The sequence below is a fragment of the Oncorhynchus tshawytscha genome, linkage group LG24, assembly GCF_018296145.1.
Source record: "Oncorhynchus tshawytscha isolate Ot180627B linkage group LG24, Otsh_v2.0, whole genome shotgun sequence".
Classification (NCBI taxonomy): Eukaryota; Metazoa; Chordata; class Actinopteri; order Salmoniformes; family Salmonidae; genus Oncorhynchus; species Oncorhynchus tshawytscha.
Window position 1 is genome coordinate 6,123,726 of NC_056452.1, and position 26,550 is coordinate 6,150,275.

Here is a 26,550-nt window from a genome sequence, read left to right on the forward strand (position 1 = left end):
AATCCATGACATCATTTTCTGGAATTGTCCAAGCTGTTATAGGCACAGTCAAATGAGTGTATGTCAACTTCTGATCCACTGGAATTGTGATACAGTGAATTATAAGTGAAATAATCAGTCTGTAAACAATTGTTGGAAAAATGACTTGTGTCATGCACAAAGTAGATGTCCTAACCGACTTGCCAAAACTATAGTTTGTTAACAAGACACTTGTGGAGTGGTTGAAAAACAAGTTTTAATGACTCCAGCCTAAGTGTATGTAAACTTCTGACTTCAACTGTATATACTGTGTCCTACACTATCTTAGCCACTGTCACTCCTCATCCATATATTTTATATTCTTATCCCATTCCTTTACTAGATTGTGTGTATTAGGTTTTGTTGTGGAATTTGTTAGAAAATAGGTTTTGTTGTGGAATTGTTAGATATTACCTGTTAGATACTGCTGCACTGTCAGATCTAGAGGCATAAGCATTTCACTACACTCACAATAACATCTGCTAACCATGTGTATGTGACCAATAAAATGTGATTTGATTTGAATGAGGCAGCCACGGTCAGCTTATCAGCAGTGTGACTTTACAGCATAACCTGTTGGGTTAGGGTAGAGACAAGAGTAGCACATGCAGTACACTCAGTGACGTCTCTAGCCCATGTAGGGGCCAAAGCAAGATTAGGTTTAGGCCCCAAAAACCCTCCTTCTGCATATCGGGGGGGCCCCTCTGCATATCAGGGATCCCAGAGCACTGCTGACATGCGCTAATTGAGTGACTGTCAGTGACTGACATAACAAGTGGAAAACTGCTGATGCACAAACACATTTCTAAATTGCACCTTGTGTATTCCACTTTTGTGCCATATGTGTCACCTTAACTGGAGAGGACGGGCCGTGGCACTGGCTGGAGGGGAATCAGTGGAATGGTATCACATACATCGAACACATATGGTTTCCATGTGTTGATGCCATTTCATTTACTCTGTTCCAGCCATTAATATGAGCCGTCCTCCCTTCAGCAGCCTCCACTGCTCTCAACAGTTGAGTTCCTTTTTGGAGCTCTGGGGCCACCTAGCAGCCATGAGGCCCTACGCACAGCGCATTGTCTGCGTATAAGCAGAGGTGGCACTGAGTGCACTAGTATAGCAGCATCTGCTTTTCAAGAACATCTGCAGTAACCTACAATGCCTTTTACAGCATCACTACAAAATGCCGCTGTTGTTCATTTTAAATGGTAATGCATACCGGTGTATGAGCAATAATATCCTGTATCTAATATGCTATTATCAAATCTTTCAAAAATGTGCAGTATGAACTTCGTTTTTATACGAAACATTCATGTGTTGAAAATTCTGTGGATAGTCAACTTATACACAGCACTGACACACACACTTACCCCACCAGACATGTCACCAAGGGTCTTTTAAGAGTCCCCAAATCGAGAACAAATTCAATAAAACGTATAGTATTATATAGAGCCATTATTGCATGGAACTCCCTTCCATCAAAGATTGCTCAAAAAACAGATAAAGCAACACCTCTCGCCTATTTGGCCTAGATATTGTGTGTATGTACTGATACATATGTAGGCCACATTTGAAATGTTTTACATTGATGTAGTTCTGTCCTTGAGCTGTTTTTATCTATTAATGTTCTGTATTATTTAATGTTTCATGTCTTGTGTGGACCCCAGGAAGAGTAGCTGCTGCTATCGCAACAGCTAATGGGGATCCTAATAAAATACCATTGGCAAGTATGTCCACACTTTGTAGGATACATTACACCACTTTTCATTTATTTATTTTTGTTTTTAATTGATTCAGTTATTACAGCCAGATATAAATACTGTAAACATTGCATTAACGCAAATTCTTTTAACTCAAACTTTTTTATCAGTATATTTTAGTTGTTGTTGCATAGTACTAGATTCTGACAGTGTTGTGAATCCAACATGCCCCCGGGGTGAAGTTTTCCCTTGGTACAGATCTAGGATCTGCTTCCCCTCCCCCAATCCTAACATTAACCATTAGTGAGGGAAATGCAAAACTGACACAAGAGCATCTGGGTCACCCGGACTACACCATCCAACATCCTGGTCAGTGTACCAGTCAAGTCACATGACGTAAATAAATCTTCTATGATAGGAAACCTTAAATAAGCAGAATTCAATAACCGCAAGCGTTAAAGTTAAGAAATGAAAGTTCTGAAATGTACAAGAGTAAAAAACACTATGAAAGAGGTCATTAAAAAGAACAACCTACAATAAACATACACATTGTAGCAGGAAGTAGGGGTGCTGAGGGTGCTGTAGCACCTCCTGAATTTTGGGGGGGCAAAAGTCGTGCACTGGGCCTTTAATAATCCTATATAACAGACCTGTATTATATGCAGAAACTCTGATAATGGAAGATGGATGACAGTTTTTAAAAAGATAGGCCATACAATACAGAATAATGAAAGATAAATGGCATTTAGAAGTGTACTTTGACCAGTAACATGTCATATAATAGAACTGAATAGAGCAAAAAATACAATAGAACTAAAGGATAAACCTAACATACGTAACACATTTGTACTGTAATTTCCCAGTCAGTTTTGTGAATTGAACCCTGTTACCCCCCCCCTCCTCCTCCTCATTATCATCATCATCCAATATCTACTCCATCTCCTCCAGTAACATTATTATTTTTTGTTTTAAATCACATTTTGTTTGAACACTTAGGTCCATGTTGTTGATACAATATGTCTGGTATTCGAAACCAGAAAGTGTCCTTGAGTTAAAACAATACTTTTCATTGCCCTGGAAAATCACTGTACAAAATAAATAAGCTATAGCCAAAATATGTGCAATAAATACCATATATAATAGCGTGACATGGATGTTTGTATTTTGCACAACAATTACAATATGCATTTTTCTCCTTATCTTTGCCACAGAAGGACATTTTCACAACTTTTACACAAACATCACATCTCTCTTTGAATCCATACAATACCATTGAGGAGTAGACCAGGGCCCGTATGTATAAAGCATCTCAGAGTGCTGATCCTAGGACCAGGTCCCCCCTGTCCATAACATCGTATTCATTAGGATCTAAAAGACAAGACTGATCATAGATCAGCATTCCTACTCTGAGACACAATGTAAACTATTACAAAAACATATTCCTTAAAAAGCATTCTAAAATGGATGTTATTGGTTTTACATTACAGCAAATATGTATAAAAATTGTCTATCAAATCATTCTACAACAAAACTAATCTGGGTAATAAACAAGAATATTGATGTTAAAACCCTTCTTTCAAAGATGACATGATATACATTATGGACAATAGATAATGTATTTAAAATAATTGAAATCACTTTGAAACATTTAAAAAGGCTAGAGTCTCAAACTAACCCCACTTCTTGTCCCAAGTTGAAGATTGTCATCTTTAGTTTCAATAACATCTTTTTACAGTATACCTGGCTGTCTCAATACTCCAAAATGACTTACTTTTCTCCTTTCCTTTAACCTTTTCCTTCATCTCCTTTCCTTAATCACAGATAGGTGGATGGACTCAAATCAATGGCACTCGTGTGAGTTTCCGACTTTCCTTAGCTAACGAGGCATGCTATTTCTCTCGACAACCCAGACGCACAGCTGCCAGAGATTAACAATTCTAAAAACAATCTTCTGTGCTTGAACAAATTAGATTTGTCAAACGATGCACTTTGCTGTTCTTCAAGTGCCACGGTCTGAGTCGTCAGAAAAATTCTAAAGTTCCACATTAGCTACAAGGCTTTCAGGAAAGGTACACTTCATTTGACATGTCCAGCCTGAACGGCCATCATGGACATAAGGACACAGGATAAGAAACTACTTCCAACTATTGAGACACAGCCTATTGAACTTGAACATCACTTGAACAGTGATATCATAAAACAAAAACTTGAAAACATCATGGACCTGGTTACTTGTTATACATTTTTTTTCTTAGACCAATCTGAAATGCTACAAACATATTGTAAATATATTTCATATCTTCAAAACGTGCTACAAAAAGGCAACAAGATCTACTATAGTGCATATTCTAGTATTGCTACGATAACTATATCTATCTACAACAACTAGATAACTAAAGTATAAATTGAAAATGATAAATATAAAATCGAACTTCTATATGGTTACATCTCTAAAGATGCCTCGGCTCGGAAAACTGATAAGTCCTTTGATGAATTTTAGCCATAAATCAGGCCAGAATTTAATCCAGGGACGGTATAGAGTAACCTTCTCTGTAAGGAACAAATACGTTACACCCTGTAAGAATGTGATTCTTTAAAAATACTGGTGAATAATCAGTTCTTAAAACAGTCCTTTTAATATGCTTCAAATATGCAAAGTTCTGTTTGGACGGTTTACCTGCTCAACAATGGTTGTCGAGGGATGTCCCATCGACCCAATACCCTGGCTGGCTATTGGTTGGTAACTCTTTTTGTGTTTGGTCCAATCATCACACAAAAGAGGCAGCCAGAGATCCTGGTCCAGTTGTCTCACAGAATACTGGAGATCGAAGTTCATTACTTTCATTACTATAGATATGCTGTTAGATAATGAATGGTATACAGTAGGACAGCCACACTGTTGATGATATAGACCGTCTCCACTTGGGCCCACTACTTAGATCACTCAAGTTGGGAGGAACCAAGAACAGTGGTTAGTTGTCATGTGCTCTTTAAAAAATAATACTGTGAGTGAAGCAGAGGCAGAATTAACAAAATTCAAATGGGAATGGACTACAACCATGTTTACTACACCATAAAAAAAAGAGTAGAGGACAGAATGAGTTTCATCTTAACCCTGGGTTACTTGGTGGAGCCTGGGGAGAGACTTAATGCTTCTTGGCTGGCAATTTGGCTTGGGACGTGGTTGGAGATATGGCTGGCGATTTGGCTTGGGACGTAGTTGGAGATATGGCTGGTGATATGGCTACGATCTTGGTTGAGGACGGAGATTTGGCTGAGGCCTTGGAGGGGCTACTGTGGCAGGGGGTGACCTTAACATGGATGAACAGAGAAGTGGGTGACAGGCTGGAACCATCGACCTTCAGCAGGTGGACATGACGGTAACCTGGGGGTGAGAAGGCAGAGGTGAAAGGTCAGAAAAACGGATTTATTGGCTCTAGTCTAAACAGTAAGATATGTTATTTTGACACACACACACACCTGTGCGGAGGCTGGTGAAGGGCAGGGTGAACTGTCCCAGGAAGTCGTTTCTGGAGGTGAAGTCGTGGTCCTCCACCATGAAGCGCACCAGAGCCAGCTCAGGGACATGCAGAGTGAAGTTGAAGGTACAGTCCCACCGAGGGTTAAACCCTGACAAACCATAGGAAAGGGGAAGATTGAAGGGTTCAACGTGGAATTTTTTTCATGTATCTTCTATTCATACTTCAGGTTTGGGCTCAATTCTATTTCAATTGGAATTTCAGTTTATTCAGTCAATTGAAATGTAGTTGATAACGTAGGTTCAATCAGTAAGGCTGGCCTGAATGGATATCTCACTCTACTTCTTTCAGTAAGCACAATACAATTCACACTGCTTCCTCTTCTACGGCATGTGCATAGCAGGAATGTCCATGTAACTGACAAAATAAAGGAAACACCAAAATAGGGCATTGGGCCTCCACGAACCAGAACAGCTTCAATTCACCTTGGCATAGGTTCTACAAGTGCCTGGAACTCTATTGGAGGGATGCAACACCATTCTTCCATGATAAATTCCATAATTTGGCGTTTTGTTGATGGTGGTGGAAAACACTGTCTCAGGCGCCGCTCTAGAATCTCACATAAGTGTTTAATTGAGTTGAGATCTGGTGGCTGAGACGGCCATGGCATATGGTGTACATTTCTTTCATGCTCATCAAACGATTCAGTGACCATTCGTGCCCTGTGGATGGGGGCATTGTCATCCTATCGGGGCATAGCCATGGTAACCAAAGTAATGTCCAAAATAATGCCCTACCTAGCATTTTATAAATTACCCTAAGCATGATGGGATTTTAATTGCTTAAATAACTCAGGAACCACACCTGTGTGGAAGCACCTGCTTTCAATATACTTTGTTTCCCTCATATACTCAAGTGTTTCCATTATTTTGGCAGTTACCTGTATACACTGAGTGTACAAAATATTAGGGAGACCTTCCTAATATTGAGTTGCACCCCGTTCCCCTCAGCCTCAATTCATTGGGGCATGGATTCTACAAGTTGTCGAAAGCATTCCACAGGGATGCTGGCCCATGTTGACTCCAATGCTTCCCACAGTTGTGTCAAGTTGGCTGGATATCATTTTGGGAGGTGGACCATTCTTGATGCACACGGGAAACTGTTGAGCATTAAAAACCCAGCATCTATGCAGTTCTTGACACTCAAACCGGTGTGCCTGGAACCTACTACCATACCCCGTTCAAAGGCACTTAAATCTTCTGTCTTGCCCATTCACCCTCTGAATGGCACACATACACAATCCATGTCTCAGTTATCTTAAGGCTTAAAAATCCTTCTTTAACATGCCCCCTCCCCTTCATCTACACTGATAAGGAATCATAGCAGTCTATGTCATGAAAATAGTTAGTGTTTACAAACACTATTATCATCGGCATAGTCTCTACTCTCCTCTCCTCATCAGCATGTCATTCCTCCTCTTTTCTATTAGCCACGTGCAGAATGTCATTGAACTATTTACCTTATAGCATATGAGCACGGAACAATAATTGCACATTCATCACGCTTGCTGTTTAACCTATGGGCACACTCTTGCAATTATCACCTCCTCTCTCTCAACCAATGGGCATAAATCTTGGGATGTATTTATATGTCAAACTTGCCCATGTTCTCTTATAGTTCATGGGAACTCCTTACTCCCAGAAATGTTCAAAATAATTAGATTTTTGTGTTGTTTTTTTGTTAGGACAAACACATAAATTGATTAATAAAATTTGCTAAATGAAAACTTTGCTGTTCTACAGGTGGTGTCGGGGCAAGTAAAGAGAAATGGAGTAGGACCTAGGGCTGTTACAATGAACGTATTACCGCCACACCGGCGGTCACGAGCCATGATGGCAGTCAAATTCCACGAGACCATTTAGTCACGGTAATTAGGCTTCTTTAAGCTCTGATGCTGCTGATGGTCATTAGTAGCCTACCAAACTTGCTAACTGGCTGGTACTCAGCACTATATTTTCCCTCTAATCACGCTGACATCAATGTAAATCAAAAATCTAATCAAACACTTCATGAGAGCTCATGAGCTCATGTTGCGCATTTCTATAGGCTATGCAATTGCGTGAGAAAACAGTGATGGCTTCTATTAAAAAGAGGAGGATCTCATCAGCTTTTTATAGGCTAGGCCTACAATATTTATTTATCAACTTTCCTAATACAGATGAAGTCAGAAGTTTACATACACTTAGGTTGGAGTCATTATTAAAACACATTTTTCAACCACTCCACAAATTTCTTGTTAACAAACTATAATTTTGGCAAGTCGGACAGAACATCTACTTTGTGCATGACACAAGTAATTTTTCCAACAATTGCAAAAGGTGCAAATTAATCCCAGAATAACAGCAAAGGACCTTGTGCTGGAGAAAACAGGTACAAAATTATCTACAGTCGTGGCCAAAAGTTTTGAGAATGACACAAATATTAATTTCCACAAAGTTTGCTGCTTCAGTGTCTTTAGATATTTTTGTCAGATGTTACTATGGAATACTGAAGTATAATTACAAGCATTTCATAAGAGTCAAAGGCTTTTATGGACAATTACATGAAGTTGATGCAAAGAGTCAATATTTGCAGTGTTGACCCTTCTTTTTCAAGACCTCTGCAATCCGCCCTAGCATAGTCAATTAACTTCTGGGCCACATCCTGACTGATGGCAGCCCATTCTTGCATAATCAATGCTTGGAGTTTAACAGAATTTGTGGGTTTTTGTTTGTCCACCCGCCTCTTATCATTTTTAATTCATGGCTGTGTTCTTAGGCAAAATTATGAGTGAGCCCACTCCTTTGGCTGAGAAGCAACTCCACACAGGATGCTTTACTGTTGGCATGACACAGGACTGATGGTAGCGCACAACTTGTCTTCTCCGGACAAGCTTTTTTCCGGATGCCCCAAACAATCGGAAAGGGGATTCATCAGAGAAAATGACTTTACCCCAGTTCTCAGCAGTCCAATCCCTGTACCTTTTGCAGAATATCAGTCTGTCCCTGATGTTTTTCCTGGAGATAAGTGGCTTCTTTGCTGCCCTTCTTGACACCAGGCCATCCTCCAAAAGTCTTCGCCTCACTGTGTGTGCAGATCACACCTGCCTGCTGCCATTCCTGAGCAAGCTCTGTACTGGTGGTGCCCCGATCCCGCAGCTGAATCAACTTTAGGAGACGGTCCTGGCGCTTGCTGGACTTTCTTGGGCGCCCTGAAGCTTTCTTCACAACAATTGAACCACTCTCCCTGAAGTTCTTGATGATCCAATAAATGGTTGATTTAGGGGCAATCTTACTGGCAGCAATATCCTTGCCTGTGAAGCACTTTTTGTGCAAAGCAATGATGACGGCATGAAGCCCTGACCTCAATCCTATAGAACATTTGTGGGCAGAACTTAAAAAGCGTGTGCGAGCAAGGAGGCCTACAAACCTGACTCAGTTACACCAGCTCTGTCAGGAGGAATGAGCCAAAATTCCCCCTGTTCTCCACTCATTACCTGTATTAACTGCACCTGTTTGAACTCATTACCTGTATATAAGACACCTGTCCACACACTCAATCAAACAGACTCCAACCTCTCCACAATGGCCAAGACTAGAGAGCTGTGTAAGGACATCAGGGTTCAATTGTAGACCTGCACAAGGCTGGGATGGGCTACAGGACAATAGGCAAGCAGCTTGGTGAGAAGGCAACAACTGTTGGCGCAATTATTAGAAAATGGAAGAAGTTCAAGATGACGGTCAATCACCCTCGGTCTGGGGCTCCATGCAAGATCTCAACTCATGGGGCATCAATGATCATGAGGAAGGTGAGGGATCAGCCCAGAACTACACGGCAGGACCTGGTCAATGACCTGAAGAGAGCTGGGACCACAGTCTCAAAGAAAATCATTAGTAACACACTACGCCATCATAGATTCAAATCCTGCAGCGCACGCAAGGTCCCCCTGCTGAAGCCAGCGCATGTCCAGGCCCGTCTGAAGTTTGCCCCAAACCATCTGGATGATCCAGAGGAGGAATGGGAGAAGGTCATGTGGTCTGATGAGACAAAAATAGAGCTTTTTGGTCTAAACTCCACTCGCCGTGTTTGGAGGAAGAAGAAGGATGAGTACACCATCCCAACCGTGAAGCATGGAGGTGGAAACATCATTCTTTGGGGATGCTTTTCTGCAAAGGGGACAGGATGACTGCACCATATTGAGGGGAGGATGGATGGGGCCATATATCGCGAGATCTTGGCCTACAACCTCCTTCCCTCAGTAAGAGCATTGAAGATGGGTCGTGGCTGGGTCTTCCAGCATGATAACGATCCGAAACACACAGCCAGGGCAACTAAGGAGTGGCTCCGTAAGAAGCATCTCAAGGTCCTGGAGTGGCCTAGCCAGTCTCCAGACCTGAACCCAATAGAAAATCTTTGTAGGGAGCTGAAAGTCCGTATTGCCCAGCGAATGCCCCAAAACCTGAAGGTCTGTATGGAGAAGTGGGCCAAAATCCCTGCTGCAGTGTGTGCAAACCTGGTCAAGAACTACAGGAAATGTATGTTCTCTGTAATTGCAAACAAAGGTTTCTGTACCAAATATTAAGTTCTGCTTTTCTGATGTATCAAATACTTATGTCATGCAATAAAATGCAAATTAATTACTAAAAAATCATACAATGTGATTTTCTGGATTTTTGTTTTAGATTCCGTCTCTCACAGTGTACCTATGATAAAAATTACAGACCTCTACATGCTTTGTAAGTGGGAAAACCTGCAAAATCGGCAGTGTATCAAATACTTGTTCTCCCCACTGTATATTATTTAATATATGTAAAGACAAGATTAAATCAAGAACAGACTGATGACAATATTATCCTATCACTTGTGAATGATATATTATCACTTGTGAATGATGCCCAGCTTAAGGCAAGAAACCGAAATGCCTTTTTCAAATCATAGTCGCACACCTCATGTAGCCTAGACATAGACCTACACTACTGTTCAAAAGTTTGGGGTCACTTAGAAATGTCCTTGTTTTTTTAAAGAAAATCACATTTTTTTTGTCCATTAAAATAACATCAAAGTGATCAGAAATACAGTGTAGACATTGTTAATGTCGTAAATGACTATTGTAGCTGGAAACGGCACATTTTTTAATGGAATATTTACCTAGGCATACAGAGGCCCATTATCAGCAACCATCACTCCTGTGTTCCAATTGCACGTTGTGTTAGCTAATCCAAGTTGATAATTTTAAAAGGCTAATTGATCATTAGAAAACCCTTTTGCAATTATGTTAGCACAGCTGAAAACTGATGTTCTCATTAAAGAAGAAATAAAACTGTCCTTCTGTAGACTAGCTGAGTACCTGAAGCATCAGCATTTGTGGGTTCGATTATAAGCTCAAAATGGCCAGAAACAAAACTTTCTTCTGAAACTCGTCAGTCTATTTTTGTTCTGAGAAATTAAGGCTATTTCATGCGAGAAACTGAAAACTCGTACAACGTTGTGTACTACTCCCTTCACAGAACAGTGCAAACTGGCTCTAACCAGAATAGAAAGAGTGGGAGGCCCCGGTGCACAACTGAGAAAGAAGACAATTAGACATTAGTGTGTCTAGTTTGAGAAACAGACGCCTCACAAGTCCTCAACTGGACTTCATTAAATAGTACCCGCAAAACACCAGTCTCAACATCAACAGTGAAGTGGCGATTCCGGGACACTGGCCTTCTAGGCAAAGTACAGAGAGATCCTTGATGAAAACCTGCTCCAGAGCGCTCAGGACCTCAGACTGGGGCAAAGGTTCACCTTCCAACAGGACAATGACCCTAAGCACACAGCCAAAGACCACGCAGGAGTGGCCCCAGGACAAGTCTCTGAATGTCCTTGAGCGGCCCAGCCAGATCCCGGACATGAACCTAATCGAACATCTCTGAAGAGAACATCTCTGAAGCTTCCTCTTTCCTGCTCCTTCCACACTTCCTGACAGAACTTCAGAGGATCTGCAGAGAAGAATGGGAGAAACTCCCCAAATACAGGGGTGCCAAAGTTGTAGAGTCATACCCAAGAAGACTCGAGGCTGTAATCACTGCCAAAGGTGCTTCAGCAAAGTACTGAGTAAAGGGGTCTGAATACTTATGTAAATTTGATATTTCCATTTTATTTTTAATACATTTTTTTTTTCTAAAACCCCGTTGTTGCTTTGTCATTAGGGGGTATTGTGTGTAGATTGATCCATTTTAGAATAAGGATGTAACGTAACAAAATTCAGTGGTGTAAAGTACTTAAGACTACTTTGAAGTACTACTTAAGTAGTTTTGGGGGGTATATGTACTTTGCTTTACTATTTATATTTTTTACCAACTTTTACTTCACTACTATCCTGAAGAACATTATGTAATTTTTCCTCCATACATTTTCCTGACACCCAAAAGTACTCGTTACATTTTGACAGGAAAATGGTCCAACTCACACATAACATCTCTGGTCCTCCCTAATGCTTCTGATCTGGCAGATTCATTAAACACAAATGCTTAGTTTGTAAATTTTGTCTGAGTGTTGGAGTGTACCTGGTTTGTTTAATATAAGGAATTTAAAATTATTTATACTTTTACTTTTGATACTTAAGTACATTTAAAATCAAATACTTTTAGACTTTTACTCAAGTAGTATTTTATTGGGTGATTTTTACTTTTACTTGAGTAATTTTCTATGAAGGTATCTTTACTATTATTCAAGTATGACAATTGAGTACTTTTTCCACCACTGAAAAAAATGTAGAAAAAGTCAAGGGGTCTGAATACTTTCCAAATGCACTGTATATTTACCATTGTTGTCAACGCGGGGGGACATCTTCTTGTTGTTGTCGATGGGAACGCCATGGGTCTCCACCCACACCTGAGGGTCCACGATGGAGCTGGGTTTATCCCACTCTGGCTTGGGAAGCTGCTGGGCCGAAATCACCTGCATGGGATTGGTTATAATGGGATTGGGGAAAAACAGGAATGGGACAAACGGGATTGTGAGAAATAGCATTAAGAGAAAAGTGAGGCATTGATTTTAATTCTATACATTGCATTTATTTTTTGCGAGTCTGAACTTGTTACCTTCTCAATGGCCTCTTGGCGGATTGACAAAGTCGTATAGAACTGAGTTAAATTGGATTGATTTGGGGGGCTGTGGGGGCATCCAGGAACGCCCACTTACCCGTATGGTGAGGAGGGTGGGGTCGTGTCCGGGTCCTCCCCCCGTGTTCTCGGGGTTGAAGTTGCAGTCAGGGCGGGTCAGAAAGGAGGGCTTGAGGACGTATCCGCAAAGGCCGTTGGGTAAAAAGCGCCCCCGGTTCAAGTCCATCTCTTCCCCTGCCGTCTGGAAGTTCAGCGCCACTGGAGAAACAAATATTTCAGTTACTAACTGTGAATTAGTGTGTTGATTTAAAGCCTAGACATTAGCCAGATCATCTGCCTGCCACAAAGAGTATTTTAGCGCATTACAGGACATACTGTAGGTTATTACTGGATAATCACTGTGGTTTAGAGTTACAGTGTATTGTGCTTTATTTATCTGTCTAAGTAATGAGATAATTTATGTTATCCATTAGAGTGTAATAGAATGCTGGAATATTGCTCTTGTTGGGATCTTATTTTTCAGAGTAAATAACTCACGGATACTAGAGAAGCTTTAACCAAGTTGAATTCTTCCCAAAGGTTCTGTACAGCTGTAATCAGACAGCAAAACATTTCTCTCCATTGGTTATATATATCCTACTTAAGACACTCCCTCTCTCCAATGCTTCTTATGGCTTAACAGGAAAAGAGTAACAAGATCCCAAACCCTTATTACTCCCTTCAGGTGACCTGTCCTCACCTCCTGACCTCAACCCCTCCTTCATCTAATCCACAGATGTCCATCTGTCTTTCCTGTATCAACACGGTGCTCTGCTCCCGTCCCCCAACACATTCCAACACTTTCCACAGCTATCTGTCCTTCTACAGAGACATAAAACCCAGTCTCTTTCATTTCCTGTCATTAATTTCCTATCTCAATGATCAATGTTTAGCCGATTCCAACACTCTGTAATGGAGTGTATGGCACTGACCAGTGTCGCAACACACACTCTCCAACACAATCCGGAATTCACAAATACTATCAAATCTGGCAACCAACATTGGCCTCTCACTGAGGAACAGGGTACCTGGTAAACACTGTTTCACAGTTCTGAGACGGGCCATACTAACCATATTTCCTGAAAACACGCTATGAAAGTAGATATGTTACATTTTGCTGTTTGTGGTGTTCTACTTTCATAGCGTACTTTAGGGAACATAATCTGGCAACTTCAGAGAGTGGTTAGAATGTTCTGACCAATCTGGCAACCGCCGTTCCACATATCCTGGGGGTCGTAGTTGGAGGACTGCAGGCGTTGTCCTGAGGGATATATTCTGCTCAACTGATGGCTGTTGTGACGGACAAAATGCTTCCCTGCAGGAGGGGGAGAAAGAAGGAGGGCAAGGGTAGTTAAAACACTGGCAAAAGGGAAAAACAGAGAAGCCTATGTGGTGAACAAGGTTGTGTTCATTAGGGCAGGAAGGGTCCAGGTAGACCCTTCATGTTTCAATCTGTTTTCTTCCATTTGGTGCCTAATGAACACAGCCCAGGTGTCTTGTCTTCCCAATAGGGAATCAACAGGGCCTGCAGAAAAATAGCCTAGAGTACATATTAATTATTATTATTATTATTTATTGGACTTGATTGGACCCAAAGGGCTTTAAATTGTAAGGGGGAAGCTCATCTCATCCACCACCAATGTTTAGCACCCACTTGGATGATGCATGGCAACCAATTTGCACCAGACCACACATCAGCTATCAGGTGCAGAGGTGAGGAGTGATATATGCCAAATAGGAATGAGGAGGATAATTAGGTGGCCAGGTTGGGCAATTAGCCAGGTCACCAGGGTTAACACCTTACAATAAGTGCCATGCAATTTTTAATAACCACAGAGAGTCAGGACACCCGTTTAATGTCCCATCCGAAGGACGCCAAACTACTCAAGGCGATGTCCCCACCACTGCCCTGAGATGCCCCACTGCCCTGGGGCATCTCTGTATATATCAATGATGTTGCTCTTGCTGCGGGCGATTCCCTGATCCACCGCTACGCAGATGACACCATTCAGTATACTTCTGGCCCTTCCTTGGACACTGTGCTATCCAACCTCCAAACGAGCTTCAATGCCATACAACACTCCTTCCGTGGCCTCCAACTGCTCTTAAACGCTAGTAAAACCAAATGCGTGCTTTTCCACCGTTTGCTGCCTGCACCCGCACGCCCGACTAGCATCACCACCCTGGATGGTTCCGACCTAGAATATGTGGACATCTGTAAGTACCTAGGTGTCTGGCTAGACTGTAAACTCTCCTTCCAGACTCATATCAAACATCTCCAATCTAAAATCAAATCTAGAGTCAGCTTTCTATTCCGCAACAAAGCCTCCTTCACTCACGCCGCCAAACTTACCCTAGTAAAACTGACTATCCTACCGATCCTCGACTTCGGCGATGTCATCTACAAAATAGCTTCCAATACTCTACTCAGCAAACTGGATGCAGTTTATCACAGTGCCATCCGTTTTTTTACTAAAGCACCTTATACCACCCATCACTGCGACCTGTATGCTCTAGTCAGCTGGTCCTCGCTACATATTCGTCGCCAGACCCACTGGCTCCAGGTAATCTACAAGTCCATGCTAGGTAAAGCTCCGCCTTATCTCAGTTCACTGGTCACGATGGCAACACCCACCCGTAGCACGCGCTCCAGCAGGTGTATCTCACTGACCATCCCTAAAGCCAACACCTCATTTGGCCGCCTTTCCTTCCAGTTCTCTGCTGCCTGTGACTGGAATGAATTGCAAAAATCGCTGAAGTTGGAGACTTTTATCTCCCTCACCAACTTTAAACATCTGCTATCTGAGCAGCTAACTGATCGCTGCAGCTGCACATAGTCCATCTGTAAATAGCCCACCCAATTTACCTACCTCATCCCCATACTGTTTTTATTTATTTAATTTTCTGCTCTTTTGCACACCAGTATCTCTACCTGCACATGACCATTTGATCATTAATCACTCCAGTGTTAATCTGCTAAATTGTAATTATTCTCCTACCTCCTCATGCCTTTTGCACACAATGTATATAGACTCTTTTATTCTTTTTTCTACTGTTATTGACTTGTTTATTGTTTACTTCATGTGTAACTTTGTGTTGTTGTCTGTTCACACTGCTATGCTTTATCTTGGCCAGGTCGCAGTTGTAAATGAGAACTTGTTCTCAACTAGCCTACCTGGTTAAATAAAGGTGAAATAAATAAAATAAAAACATTGGGATCTCCTTATACCAGGGGGAAGAGTGCCCCCTACTGGCCTTCCAACACCACTTTCAGCAGCATCTGCTCTCCTATCCAGGGACTGACCAGGACCGACCCTCTAGGCTTCAGAGGCAAGCCAGCGGTGGGATGCAGGGTGGTATGCTGCTGGCGCGCGTGGGTGTGTGCGCATGTGGGTCCGTGTATATGTGTTTTCATACAATGCTAACTAACAGAGTAGCCAGTTGATGTAATTGGCTAAGTGTGTAGAGTAGACTAATTGTACTCTTGAGCTTTTACTGAACAATTATCTTTTGGGAGCTATTAGGTTACTCTGTTAATTAGCATTGTATGTAAACACACACACACACACACACACACACACACACACACACAGACACACACACACACACACACAAAATGCCCCCCCACACAAACACACACTCTACATACCTGATTCTTTGACGTGTTTGAGGGCTTCGCTCTCGGAGAAGGAGGACATCTCTGTAGGGGGTTTCTTTGCTGCCTGGTCAAAGCCTTTAAAGGGAACACTGCGTGTGTACACCACCAGGTCTGACAGCTCTGGACTCAGCTTAGAGACACCCGGCTAAGGAGGTGTACACACACACACACACACACACAGGGTGGGGAAGAGAGAGTAGGAAGCAGAGAGAGAAAGGAAAGGCAAAGTTACTAGTACTACATGAGATCAGCAAATAAGCGGATTCAGCAAGAAAGACAGACAAAAGACGCACGCACACACACACACACACACACACACACCTTCTTCTCCTCCTTCTTTTTGCTCTCTGCATGGCTACACTCACACTCCTCCGAGGAGCTGAGGTCTGAAGAACTGGAGGAGCTCTCCAGCTCCACCACTCTCTCCTTCTTCCCCTTCACCAGGATCTTCCCTTTCAGCGCCTACATACACACATGTAAAAACAGATGGATAAAACACACACACTTTGGCTATCCATGAACGCACATACGTATAGGCAGGTACAAGTGCACACACACACGCACACACACACACACACACACACACACACACACACACACACACACACACACACACACACACACACACCTACACACACTTATACACACGCGCACACACACAGTTGAAATACTTTATTTGAATCCACCAATCAAATTTACATTAAAAAAGATCCCTGTATGCATGGCACTGAAGGGTACAGAAAGCACCTCATTCATTCAGCTAGGCTGCCCACGACAGCTGAAACAGAGCAGTAGCTAGCCAACTGATTTGCCCTAGTTTGTGTCAGACCCACAATCTGGAGGCCAAGCACTGCAAGCCAGTGTACGTGGCCGAGACTACCAAATATCAGCGCCACCAGCTTGCACCTATACCCAAGGCTGTCCAAGTGTGCCACGTGGGGCTGTTATTTAAGAAGCTTTGTCGCCAAAGGCCTGCTCCACGTAGCCGTCAAATGAGCAATCCACTTCCAAAATGGGCACCTCCCTCTGCCCTCCCCCCACAACAACAACATCTGGTGTATTTGGCACACAGGAAAACACATCATCATGTACATCAAACCAGCTTCCTCTTACACAATAATGTTTATGGATGTGTGCTGTTGGTGAGACTACCTGTCTCACTTTACTGGCTATCAGGTATTTTCTACAATGTAGAAAATAGTAAAAATAAATAAAAACCCTGGAATGAGTAGGTGTGTCCAAACTTTGGACAGGAACTGTATATGATATGGGTATTATTTGAACTGGCTAGCCAGCTAACTTAACATTAGCTCCCTCCCTAGCTAACAAGCTTCAAACTAACCAAAACATTGTTTAGAAAGTTGCTTTTAGTTGCCTGGTTTGATAAATTTACATATACCAAACAAATTTCTAAACGGATGGGTTTATTGGAGTTAAAATACACCAGTTATGCTATTTTGGACCACTAAAGGCTGGTTTATACTAAGCCTATCGACAAGTCTATAAACAGTTGTCGCAGTGACATCATGAACATTCTATTGTCGACTGACATCGAACTTGTCGTTGTCGTTATGAGAAAGTATAAACACAAAAACGACAGGCTGAAAGACATCAGCAGCCCAATAGAATGTTCATGATGTCACTGCGACAACTGTTTATAGATATGTTGACAGACTTAGTATAAACCAACCTTTAGTCTTGAAATCTTTGTTTGTTTAGTACACTACCGTACTCACTCTGTTTAGCACATGGCCTCACATGTGACTCCTTAAAGAGATGGGCGGGGCCAAGGCTTAAGAGTTCTGACTTAGAATACGTGGACAACTACAAATACTTAGGTGTCTGGTTAGACTGTAAACTCTCCTTCCAGACCCATTTCAAACATCTCCAATCCAAAGTTAAATCTAGAATTGGATTCCTATTTCGCAACAAAGCATCCTTCACTCATGCTGCCAAACATACCCTTGTAAAACTGACCATCCTACCAATCCTCGACTTTGGCTTTGTCATTTACAAAATAGCCTCCAATACTCTCCTCAATAAATTGGATGCAGTCTATCACAGTGCAATCCGTTTTGTCACCAAAGCCCCATATACTACCCACCATTGCGACCTGTACGCTCTCGATGGCTGGCCCTTGCTTCATACTCGTCGCCAAACCCACTGGCTCCCATGTCATCTACAAGACCCTGCTAGGTAAAGTCCCCCCTTATCTCAGCTCGCTGGTCACTTTTTATTTCTTCATTTTTATTTCTACTTTGCACATTCTTCCATTGCAAATCTACCATTCCAGTGTTTTACTTGCTATATTGTAATTTACTTTGCCACCATGGCCTTTTTTTGCCTTTACCTCCCTTATCTCACCTCATTTGCTCAAATCGTATGTAGACTTGTTTATACTGTATTATTGACTGTATGTTTGTTTTACTCCATGTGTAACTCTATGTCGTTGTATGTGTCGAACTGCTTTGCTTTATCTTGGCCAGGTCGCAATTGTAAATGAGAACTTGTTCTCAACTTGCCTACCTGGTTAAATAAAGGTGAAATAAAAAAAAATAAAAAAAAGAGGGTGTGAACGATGCTGAATGAATGTAAACAAAGAAGAGCTCTCCAGTAGGTGTACCAAAACATTCAAGGGCCATTTTCTCAAATGCCCGGTAAATTGAAATGTTGCCAGTCAAATGTCCTGCGCCACATTTTCCCAACGGAAAACCTGACACACACACACTCCTGATGTTCTAAGAAAGGAATGGCAGATGGGCCCACCCAAGCCATAGCAGAGTTCAATATTGCTATTATTCAATAAGTTTAATTGTTTACAAACGCTAGCTTTTCAATTGTGGACGACAATTGCTAAATCTCAAAAACAGGAAGTGGTGAGGAATTTGAATCTGAAATGAACTTCAAGTTAATCCTCACTAGTGACTAAGAGCCAATGAGTGAGCAGCTATTTTAAGAATGAATAATGAAATTCCATTCAAAGTAGTCTTTCTAAGGAGCAGAGCACAGAGGAGTGTGTGTATCTATTCTTGGCTGGAAGGAGGAGAGACAGAGACTAAGAGAGAGAGAGAGATGAAGAGATATTCTGGCAAATTTATTACGATATTTGTGTGGAAGAAAACACATCACTGTTTATGGCTGTAATGACAGCGATTGGGTCTCGAGCTTTGAACCCATCCTTTTTTGCGAGATCGCAAGTCAAAAAGTTTGAGAATTATAGAATTGTAGCAGTGTGGTGTAGTGTAGAATAGGAATGTATAGTAGTAGCATAGCAGTAGTCCCCACCTCTGGTGAGGGCAGGCTCTGGAGCTGCTGTTCATTGAGGGGCTTGGTGAGCAGCTTGTCCCCAAGGATGGAGCGCAGGTGTCGGGCCATGACCGCCTGCTGCTCCACACTGCAGTGGTTCTCAAGGGACAGGATTAGAGGGTACGGAGACGCCTGGAAGATGAGACGGCAACGGAAGAGAAGAAGGTGGAGGGGAGGGAAAGAGGGTCGAAAGTTATTACATATAATAATCCTATTATACATATAATAATATTATTATTATTATTTTTGGTGCCAGAGTTTGGTCTAGTGGTAGTGTTGCCGACTCTCAACCACGCATCACCCTTGGCGATGGATCCAATTCTGTCTGGGCCACTCTCCTATCTGTCTAACCTAACCCTCTATATCCATATATAGAGAGAGAGGAAAAAAAAGACAAATGTAATATTTGTTTCTGTCTATACCTAAACATATACCAGTAGCTAGTAATCTTCCAAACTAGCCTAAACTAGTCTAATGTGGGGGGTTAAAAATGACAAAATACAATACACAGTCATTAAAATGAATGGCATTGGACTGCTAATGGAGTATTGGAGCTTACTTTGAAGGCGTACTCGGCAATGGTCTCGATGACTTCTGTGAAGGGCACTTTGGAGGTGAGTGTGTGACCGTGGTAGATGACCGGCTCCCCTTTGTCCCCATCCCAACAGTCTAACTCCACACAGCGACAGCCTTGGTTCAGAGCCCTGGGACAGAGGAAACACACGTTAACGCACATACACGTTACCATACATGCGATATTAACACAAACACACACAGTATACACACACAGACTTAAAACACATGTATAGAGTGTGTTTTGTGGTGCTCAATATAAGGTGATGTGGTGTTTGTGTGTTTATGTGTGTACGTCTATGCCTGTGAATGCGTGAGTGCATGCACGCATACATACATTTCCATACATGTGTGTGTTCACCTGATATAAGCCTCCGTGCTGCTGTAGCCAGTAACCTGGTCACTGGTGAGGTAGGTGTTGTGTGAGGAGGAGATGAAGTAGTGGGCCAGAGATCTGGTCATGTCCTGGTACACCCGGGCATGGTCCGGGTCAAACACATTGTTCTCCTTGGACAGCATGTACATGGTGAAACCATTGGGCGTCATGTACCCATTCTTCTGGGCTGTACAGGGTATAGGCACATGGTTGGTATGGGAGTGATAGAAAAAAAATATATACCAAAATATACATTGATTTGCTTGTGTTAATGTACAGTAGGTACAACAATGATTTAATTTGGATACATTTTGGGGACAATAAGGTGAGCTGAAGGTAGAAATAGTATGGAGGAAGTGAGAAAAGGGCTATATTCCAATCTAAAAAGACCCTACCTCCCTTAACTTTTGGCCATACAGGTAGCTTAGCACTTAGTGTACCTTAGCGTGTAGCTTAGCACTTAGCGTAGTGTAGCACTTAGCATAGTGTAGCAATTAGCATAGTGTAGCACTAGCGTAGCTTAGAACTTAAAGTAGTGTAGCACTTAGCTAACTTAATGCTAACTAAGTAGCACTGAGTGTTGCTTAGCACAACCATTAGCATGTAAGCGTACCCCACTCATTGAGCTCGTAGGTGAGGATCAGACTCTGAGCGTGGATCAGCGAGGAGTCCTCTCCCTGGTCTTTCAGGAAGTCCTTCAGGTCCACGGTGGAGAGCACACAGCCGTTAGCCGAGTAGCGGCTAAAAACGGCGTCCAGATCTGGCCGCCGCAACAGCTCCCTACAGAACACCTCGATTTCCCCGTGGTCCAGACGACCGTCACACGACCGGTCACACTTCTGATGGGAGGAGGGCGGGAATATTTCCAAAGGGATCAAGTCAATGGATGAACATGATCGAAGTTATTGTTTCAGGGCAAGCTAATAAAATAGTCCCCTGGTCACAGTCATCATTTTCAATGTCATTTTAATGAGTCAATTGGACCTGCATGAATTGAATCAAAAAAGATCAAACAAGCCATGGGATTGAATTTGGAACTACAGCTGAAACGTTACTGAAATGCCACTGACTCCAACCATAGATGAACTTTTTCAAAGTCTTGCCCTCTGAGTATGATGTATCAGTTGCAGACATACAGTATCATTTGAAATTAGCTATTTCCGGACGACAGGACAGAAACAAATATTTGAAAAGTAAGGACAATGCAGTGTGATGCTAATCTATATCCAATGTTTCCCCTACCATAGGCTAGGTCGGGCTCCCCCCTTTCTAAAAGAGTTTGGCATCTTTGGCAATTTTGGTACCAGTGAGCTTGGGTGTTGCTATAGGGCTGGAAATGAATCTAGGGGAAATAATGTCTATGGTCTGCTCACCTTAAAGAGGTTGCGAGCATACTCTTCATTTAGGTCGATGTTGATCATGGTGAGCAGCCCCTGGACCTCCTCGTAGCTCAGCTTCTCGTCATGGTTCAGGTCGGCCCGTTTCAGATAGCCACGGATCCAGGTGACCACACGCAGTCAAGGACAACAGTGGACAGATTAAACTATAGCACCCTCTCCACATGACAGTCAAAAGGGCTGCTTTGGATCATCCAAGGATGTACTGCACATCAGTGGGTGGTGAATGGAGAGAGTTCAGACCAATATGTCAAATGCTTTATTACGCAATAATGGGCATGACGCCTCTGAAAACATACTGTATATCCACATCGTTACCATTATCATCATCATCTAGGGTCTCTCTCTCTCGCTCGCTCTCTATCTATATATATATATAAACTCAGCAAAAAAATAAACGTCCCTTTTTCAGGACACTGTCTTTCAAGGTTAATTCATAAAAATCCAAATAACTTCACAGATCTTCATTGTAGAGGGTTTAAACACTGTTTCCCATGCTTGTTCAATGAACCATAAACAAGTAATGAACATGCACCTGTGGAATGGTCGTTAAGACACTAACAAGTAACAAGTAATTAAGGTCACAGCTATGAAAACTTAGGACACTAAAGTTTCCTTTCTACTGACTCTGAAAAACACCAAAAGAAAGATGCCCAGGTTCCCTGCTCATCTGCGTGAATGTGCCTTAGGTATGCTGCAAGGAGGCATGAGGACTGCAGATGTGGCCAGGGCAATAAATTGTAATGTTCGTACTGTGAGACTCCTAAGACAACGCTACAGGGAGATGGGACGAACAGCTGATCATCCTCGCAGTAACAGACCACATATAACAACACAGGATCGGTACATCCGAACATCACACCTGCGGGACAGGTACAGGATGGCAACAACAACTGCCTGAGTTACATCAGGAACAAACAATCCCTCCATCAGTGCTCAGACTGTCCGCAATAGGCTGAGAGAGGCTGGACTGAGGACTTGTAGGCCTGTTGTAAGGCATGTCCTCACCAGACATAACCGGCAACAATGTTGCATATGGTCACAAACCCACCGTCGCTGGACCAGACAGGACTGGGAAAAAGTGCTCTTCACGGACGAGTCGCGGTTTTGTCTCACCAGGGGTGATGGTCGGATTCGCGTTTATCGTCAAAGGAATGAGCGTTACACCGAGGCCTGTACTCTGGAGCAGGATCGATTTGTAGGTGGAGGGTCCGTAATGGTCTGGGGCGGTGTGTCACAGCATCATCAGCCTGAGCTTGTTGTCATTGCAGGCAATCTCAACGCTGTGCGTTTACAGGGAAGACATCCTCCTCCCTCATGTGGTACCCTTCCTGCAGGCTCATCCTGACATGACCCTCCAGCATGACAATGCCACCAGCCATACTGCTCGTTCTGTGCATGATTTCCTGCAAGACAGGAATGTCAGTGTTCTGCCATGGTCAGCGAAGAGCCCGGATCTCAATCCCATTGAGCACGTCCGACCTGTTGGGTCAACCTCCGACCTGTTGGGGCTAGGGCCATTCCCCCCAGAAATGTCTTGCAGGTGCCTTGGTGGAAGAATGGGGTAACATCTAACGGCAAGAACTGGCAAATATGGTGCAGTCCATGAGGAGGAGATGCACTGCAGTACTTAATGCAGCTGGTGGCCAAACCAGATACTGACTGTTACTTTTGATTTTGACCCCCCCCTTTGTTTAGGGTCACATTATTCCATTTCTGTTAGTTACATGACTGTGGAACTTGTTCAGTTTATGTCTCAGTTGTTGAATCTTGTTATGTTCATACAAATATTTACACATGCCAAGTTTGCTGAAAATAAACGCAGTTGACAGTGAGAGGATTTTACCTTTTTTGCTGAGTTTACATAAATATATATACACACAAGACCGTTCAAAAGTTTGGGGTCACTTAGAAATGTCCTTGTTTTTGAAAGAAAGCACATTCTTTGTCCATTAAAAGAACATCAAATTGATCACAAATACAATGTCGACATTATTCATGTTGTAAATGACTATTGTAGCTGGAAACGGCAGATTATTTTATGGAATATCTACATAGGCGTACTATCAGGCCCATTATCAGCAACCATCACTCCTGTGTTCCAATGGCACGTTGTGTTAGCTAATCCAAGTTTATCATTTTAAAAGGCTAATTGATCATTAGAAAACACTTTTGCAATTATGTTAGCACAGCTGAAAACTGTTGTCCTGATTAAAGAAGCAACCAAACTGGCCTTCTTTAGACTAGTTGAGTATCTGGAGCATCGGCACTTTTGGGTTCGATTACAGGCTCAAAATGGCAAGAAACAAAGAACTTTCTTCTGAAACTCGTCAGTCTATTCTTGTTCTGAGAAATTAAGGATATTCCATGCGAGAAATTGCCAAGAAACTGAAGATCTCGTACAACGCTGTGTACTACTCCCTTCACAGAACAGTGCAAACTGGCTCAAACCAGAATAGAAAAAGGAGTGGGAGGCCCCGGTGCACAACTGAGCAAGAGGACAAGTACATTAGAGTGTCTAGTTTGAGAAACAGACACCTCACAAGTCCTCAACTGGCAGCGTCATTAAATAGTACCAGCAAAATACCAGTCTCAACGTCAACATTGAAGAGACGACTCAGGGATGCTGGCCTTTTAGGCAGAGTTCCTCTGTCCAGTATCTGTGTTCTTTTGCCCATCTTAATCTTTTCTTTTTATTGGCCAGTCTGAGATATGGCTTTTTCTTTGCAACTCTGCCTAGAAGGCCAGCATCCCGGAGTCGCCTCTTCGCTGTTGACGTTGAGACTGGTGTTTTGCGGGTACTATTTAATGAAGCTGCCAGTTGAGGCCCATGACCACACCCACCACCTAAACCTAATTTTGATCCAGAAAAAACCTTGTCATCATCATCACCATTTTCATCGTCACCATCAACCATAAAGGATATTTGTCCAGTTTTTCCTTCTGGGTCATGTTCTCCACCCTCTCCTGGAGGGTCCTGATGCCCCTTGCCCAGCGCTGGGCCTCCTCGTCAGTGTGGCACCGCAGGTCCAGACTCTTCCTGGCCCCCTTGAACACCACAGTGAGACACTGGCCCTCGGGAATTGAGCCCGTCAGCTGTCGCAGGGTCTCTGACTGCAAGCCCTCGCGTACACACTCCACGTCCGTGACCGAGACTGAGAGGGAGGGAGGGAGGGAGGGAGGGAGGGAGGGAGGGAGGGAGGGAGGGAGGGAGGGAGGGAGGGAGGGAGGGAGGGAGGGAGGGAGGGAGGGAGGGAGGGAGGGAGGGAGGGAGGGGGAGGGAGGGAGGGAGGGAGGGAGGGAGGGAGGGAGGGAGGGAGGGAGGGAAAAGAAAAAATTAAATGACAACTGTGTGGCTCATTTGGTAGAGCATGGGGCTTGCAATGCCAGGGTTGTGGGTTCAATTCCCAAGAGGGACCAGTATGAAAATGAATGCACTCACTACTGACTGTAAGTTGCTCTGGTTAAGAGAGTCTGCTAAATGAAGAAAGCATATTAGGCTAATAGCTGAATTAGCAAACAAGCAATTAGTAATCACACACAGTAGAGTGCTATAGGTGTGAATCTCCTCACAGGTCTTCAGGGCACTGCTATCTTTTCTCTCAGTGTGTGTGATTAGGTGGCATCGTTCTGAGAGCAGTAGCTGGACAGCTTCCAAGCACACTATAGACTCTTGGTACACACTACTGAGCCCCTCTCTTCTTCACAAAGGTCTTCATACACATCTCCAATTCAACAAATTGGTTCAAGGAGATTTATTTGAATAGCACTGTTTGTATACCTCCAATTATCACTTTAGTCTTAGGGTATGCATTGATGAGGGAAGATGTTCTGGGGTGGGGGTGCTGATACATTTTCCCGTGGCTATGACGGTATGACAAGGGGACATTATTGACGGGATCATGTAGGCCTATGAACAACAGAGTTCCTAGGATATCTATTTTCTACTGTATCTACAGTGGCCAGTCAAGGTTACCAAACAAACAACTCTCCAAAGACAGACACCACTAAAGCACCTAAGCCAAGAATAATATAATAATAATAATAAGATATGCCATTTAGCAGACAATTTTATCCAAAGTGACTTGTGTCATGTGTGCATAAATGTTTTATTTATGTGTTACAGAACCCCCCTGCCGAGGGCGTTGTGGGACTAATGTCTTGCGTTTGTGTTTTTGTTTATATCTGTCTGGTTCTGTACATTACCTTGGAAATAATGGACTGGGAAAAAATGGGAAAAAATTTCAGTCTCTCGATGTGCAAAACTGATAGAGACATACCCCAAGCGACTTACAGCTGTAATCGCAGCAAAAGGTGGCGCTACAAAGTATTAACTTAAGGGGGCTGAATAATTTTGCACGCCCAATTTTTCAGTTTTTGATTTGTTAAAAAAGTTTGAAATATCCAATAAATGTCATTCCACTTCATGATTGTGTCCCACTTGTTGTTGATTCTTCACAAAAAAATACAGTTTTATATCTTTATGTCTGAAGCCTGAAATGTGGCAAAAGGTCGCAAAGTTCAAGGGAGCCGAATACTTTCGCAAGGCACTGTATATGTTCCGGCAACGTTCTTGTCCCTTGCTTGCTAGTTAGCCAACTAGCTATGGCTAACACAGTCACGACCTCTGCAGCCAGAATAACAGAAATGTAGCTGCCTCTGTGTTGGTTTAAGCTGTTATCTATTGACATTTATTTGGATACATCCATAACAATGAGCTGATGATGCCCGATTTTGCCTGGCATAGCGAGAAAAGTTACCTTTCTCGTCAGGACACTCGTCAATGTTCATTACAAGGAGATCGCATTGCATATCAAAAACTAGGTTAGAAGCTAGCTAAATAGTTTCTCGCTAGC

At 42.7% G+C, this 26,550-nt stretch overlaps 1 protein-coding gene across 1 annotated transcript in view; it reads right to left on the minus strand.

The window, feature by feature from the left end:
• Window positions 1–2,838: 2,838 nt before the first annotated feature.
• plcd3b (phospholipase C, delta 3b) overlaps window positions 2,839–26,550 on the minus strand; it is a 54,211-nt gene continuing 30,499 nt past the window's right edge. The window contains exons 3-15 of the mRNA XM_024387055.2: window positions 24,621–24,849; window positions 21,671–21,800; window positions 20,911–21,136; window positions 20,283–20,484; window positions 19,908–20,052; window positions 19,328–19,480; window positions 16,364–16,504; window positions 16,034–16,187; window positions 13,583–13,699; window positions 12,425–12,603; window positions 12,046–12,181; window positions 5,202–5,351; window positions 2,839–5,106 (exon numbers count right to left, since the gene is read on the minus strand). Coding sequence (XP_024242823.1) covers window positions 4,868–5,106; window positions 5,202–5,351; window positions 12,046–12,181; window positions 12,425–12,603; window positions 13,583–13,699; window positions 16,034–16,187; window positions 16,364–16,504; window positions 19,328–19,480; window positions 19,908–20,052; window positions 20,283–20,484; window positions 20,911–21,136; window positions 21,671–21,800; window positions 24,621–24,849 — 2,201 coding nt within the window. The 3' untranslated portion in view covers window positions 2,839–4,867. The remainder of the gene's footprint in view (window positions 5,107–5,201; window positions 5,352–12,045; window positions 12,182–12,424; window positions 12,604–13,582; window positions 13,700–16,033; window positions 16,188–16,363; window positions 16,505–19,327; window positions 19,481–19,907; window positions 20,053–20,282; window positions 20,485–20,910; window positions 21,137–21,670; window positions 21,801–24,620; window positions 24,850–26,550) is intronic.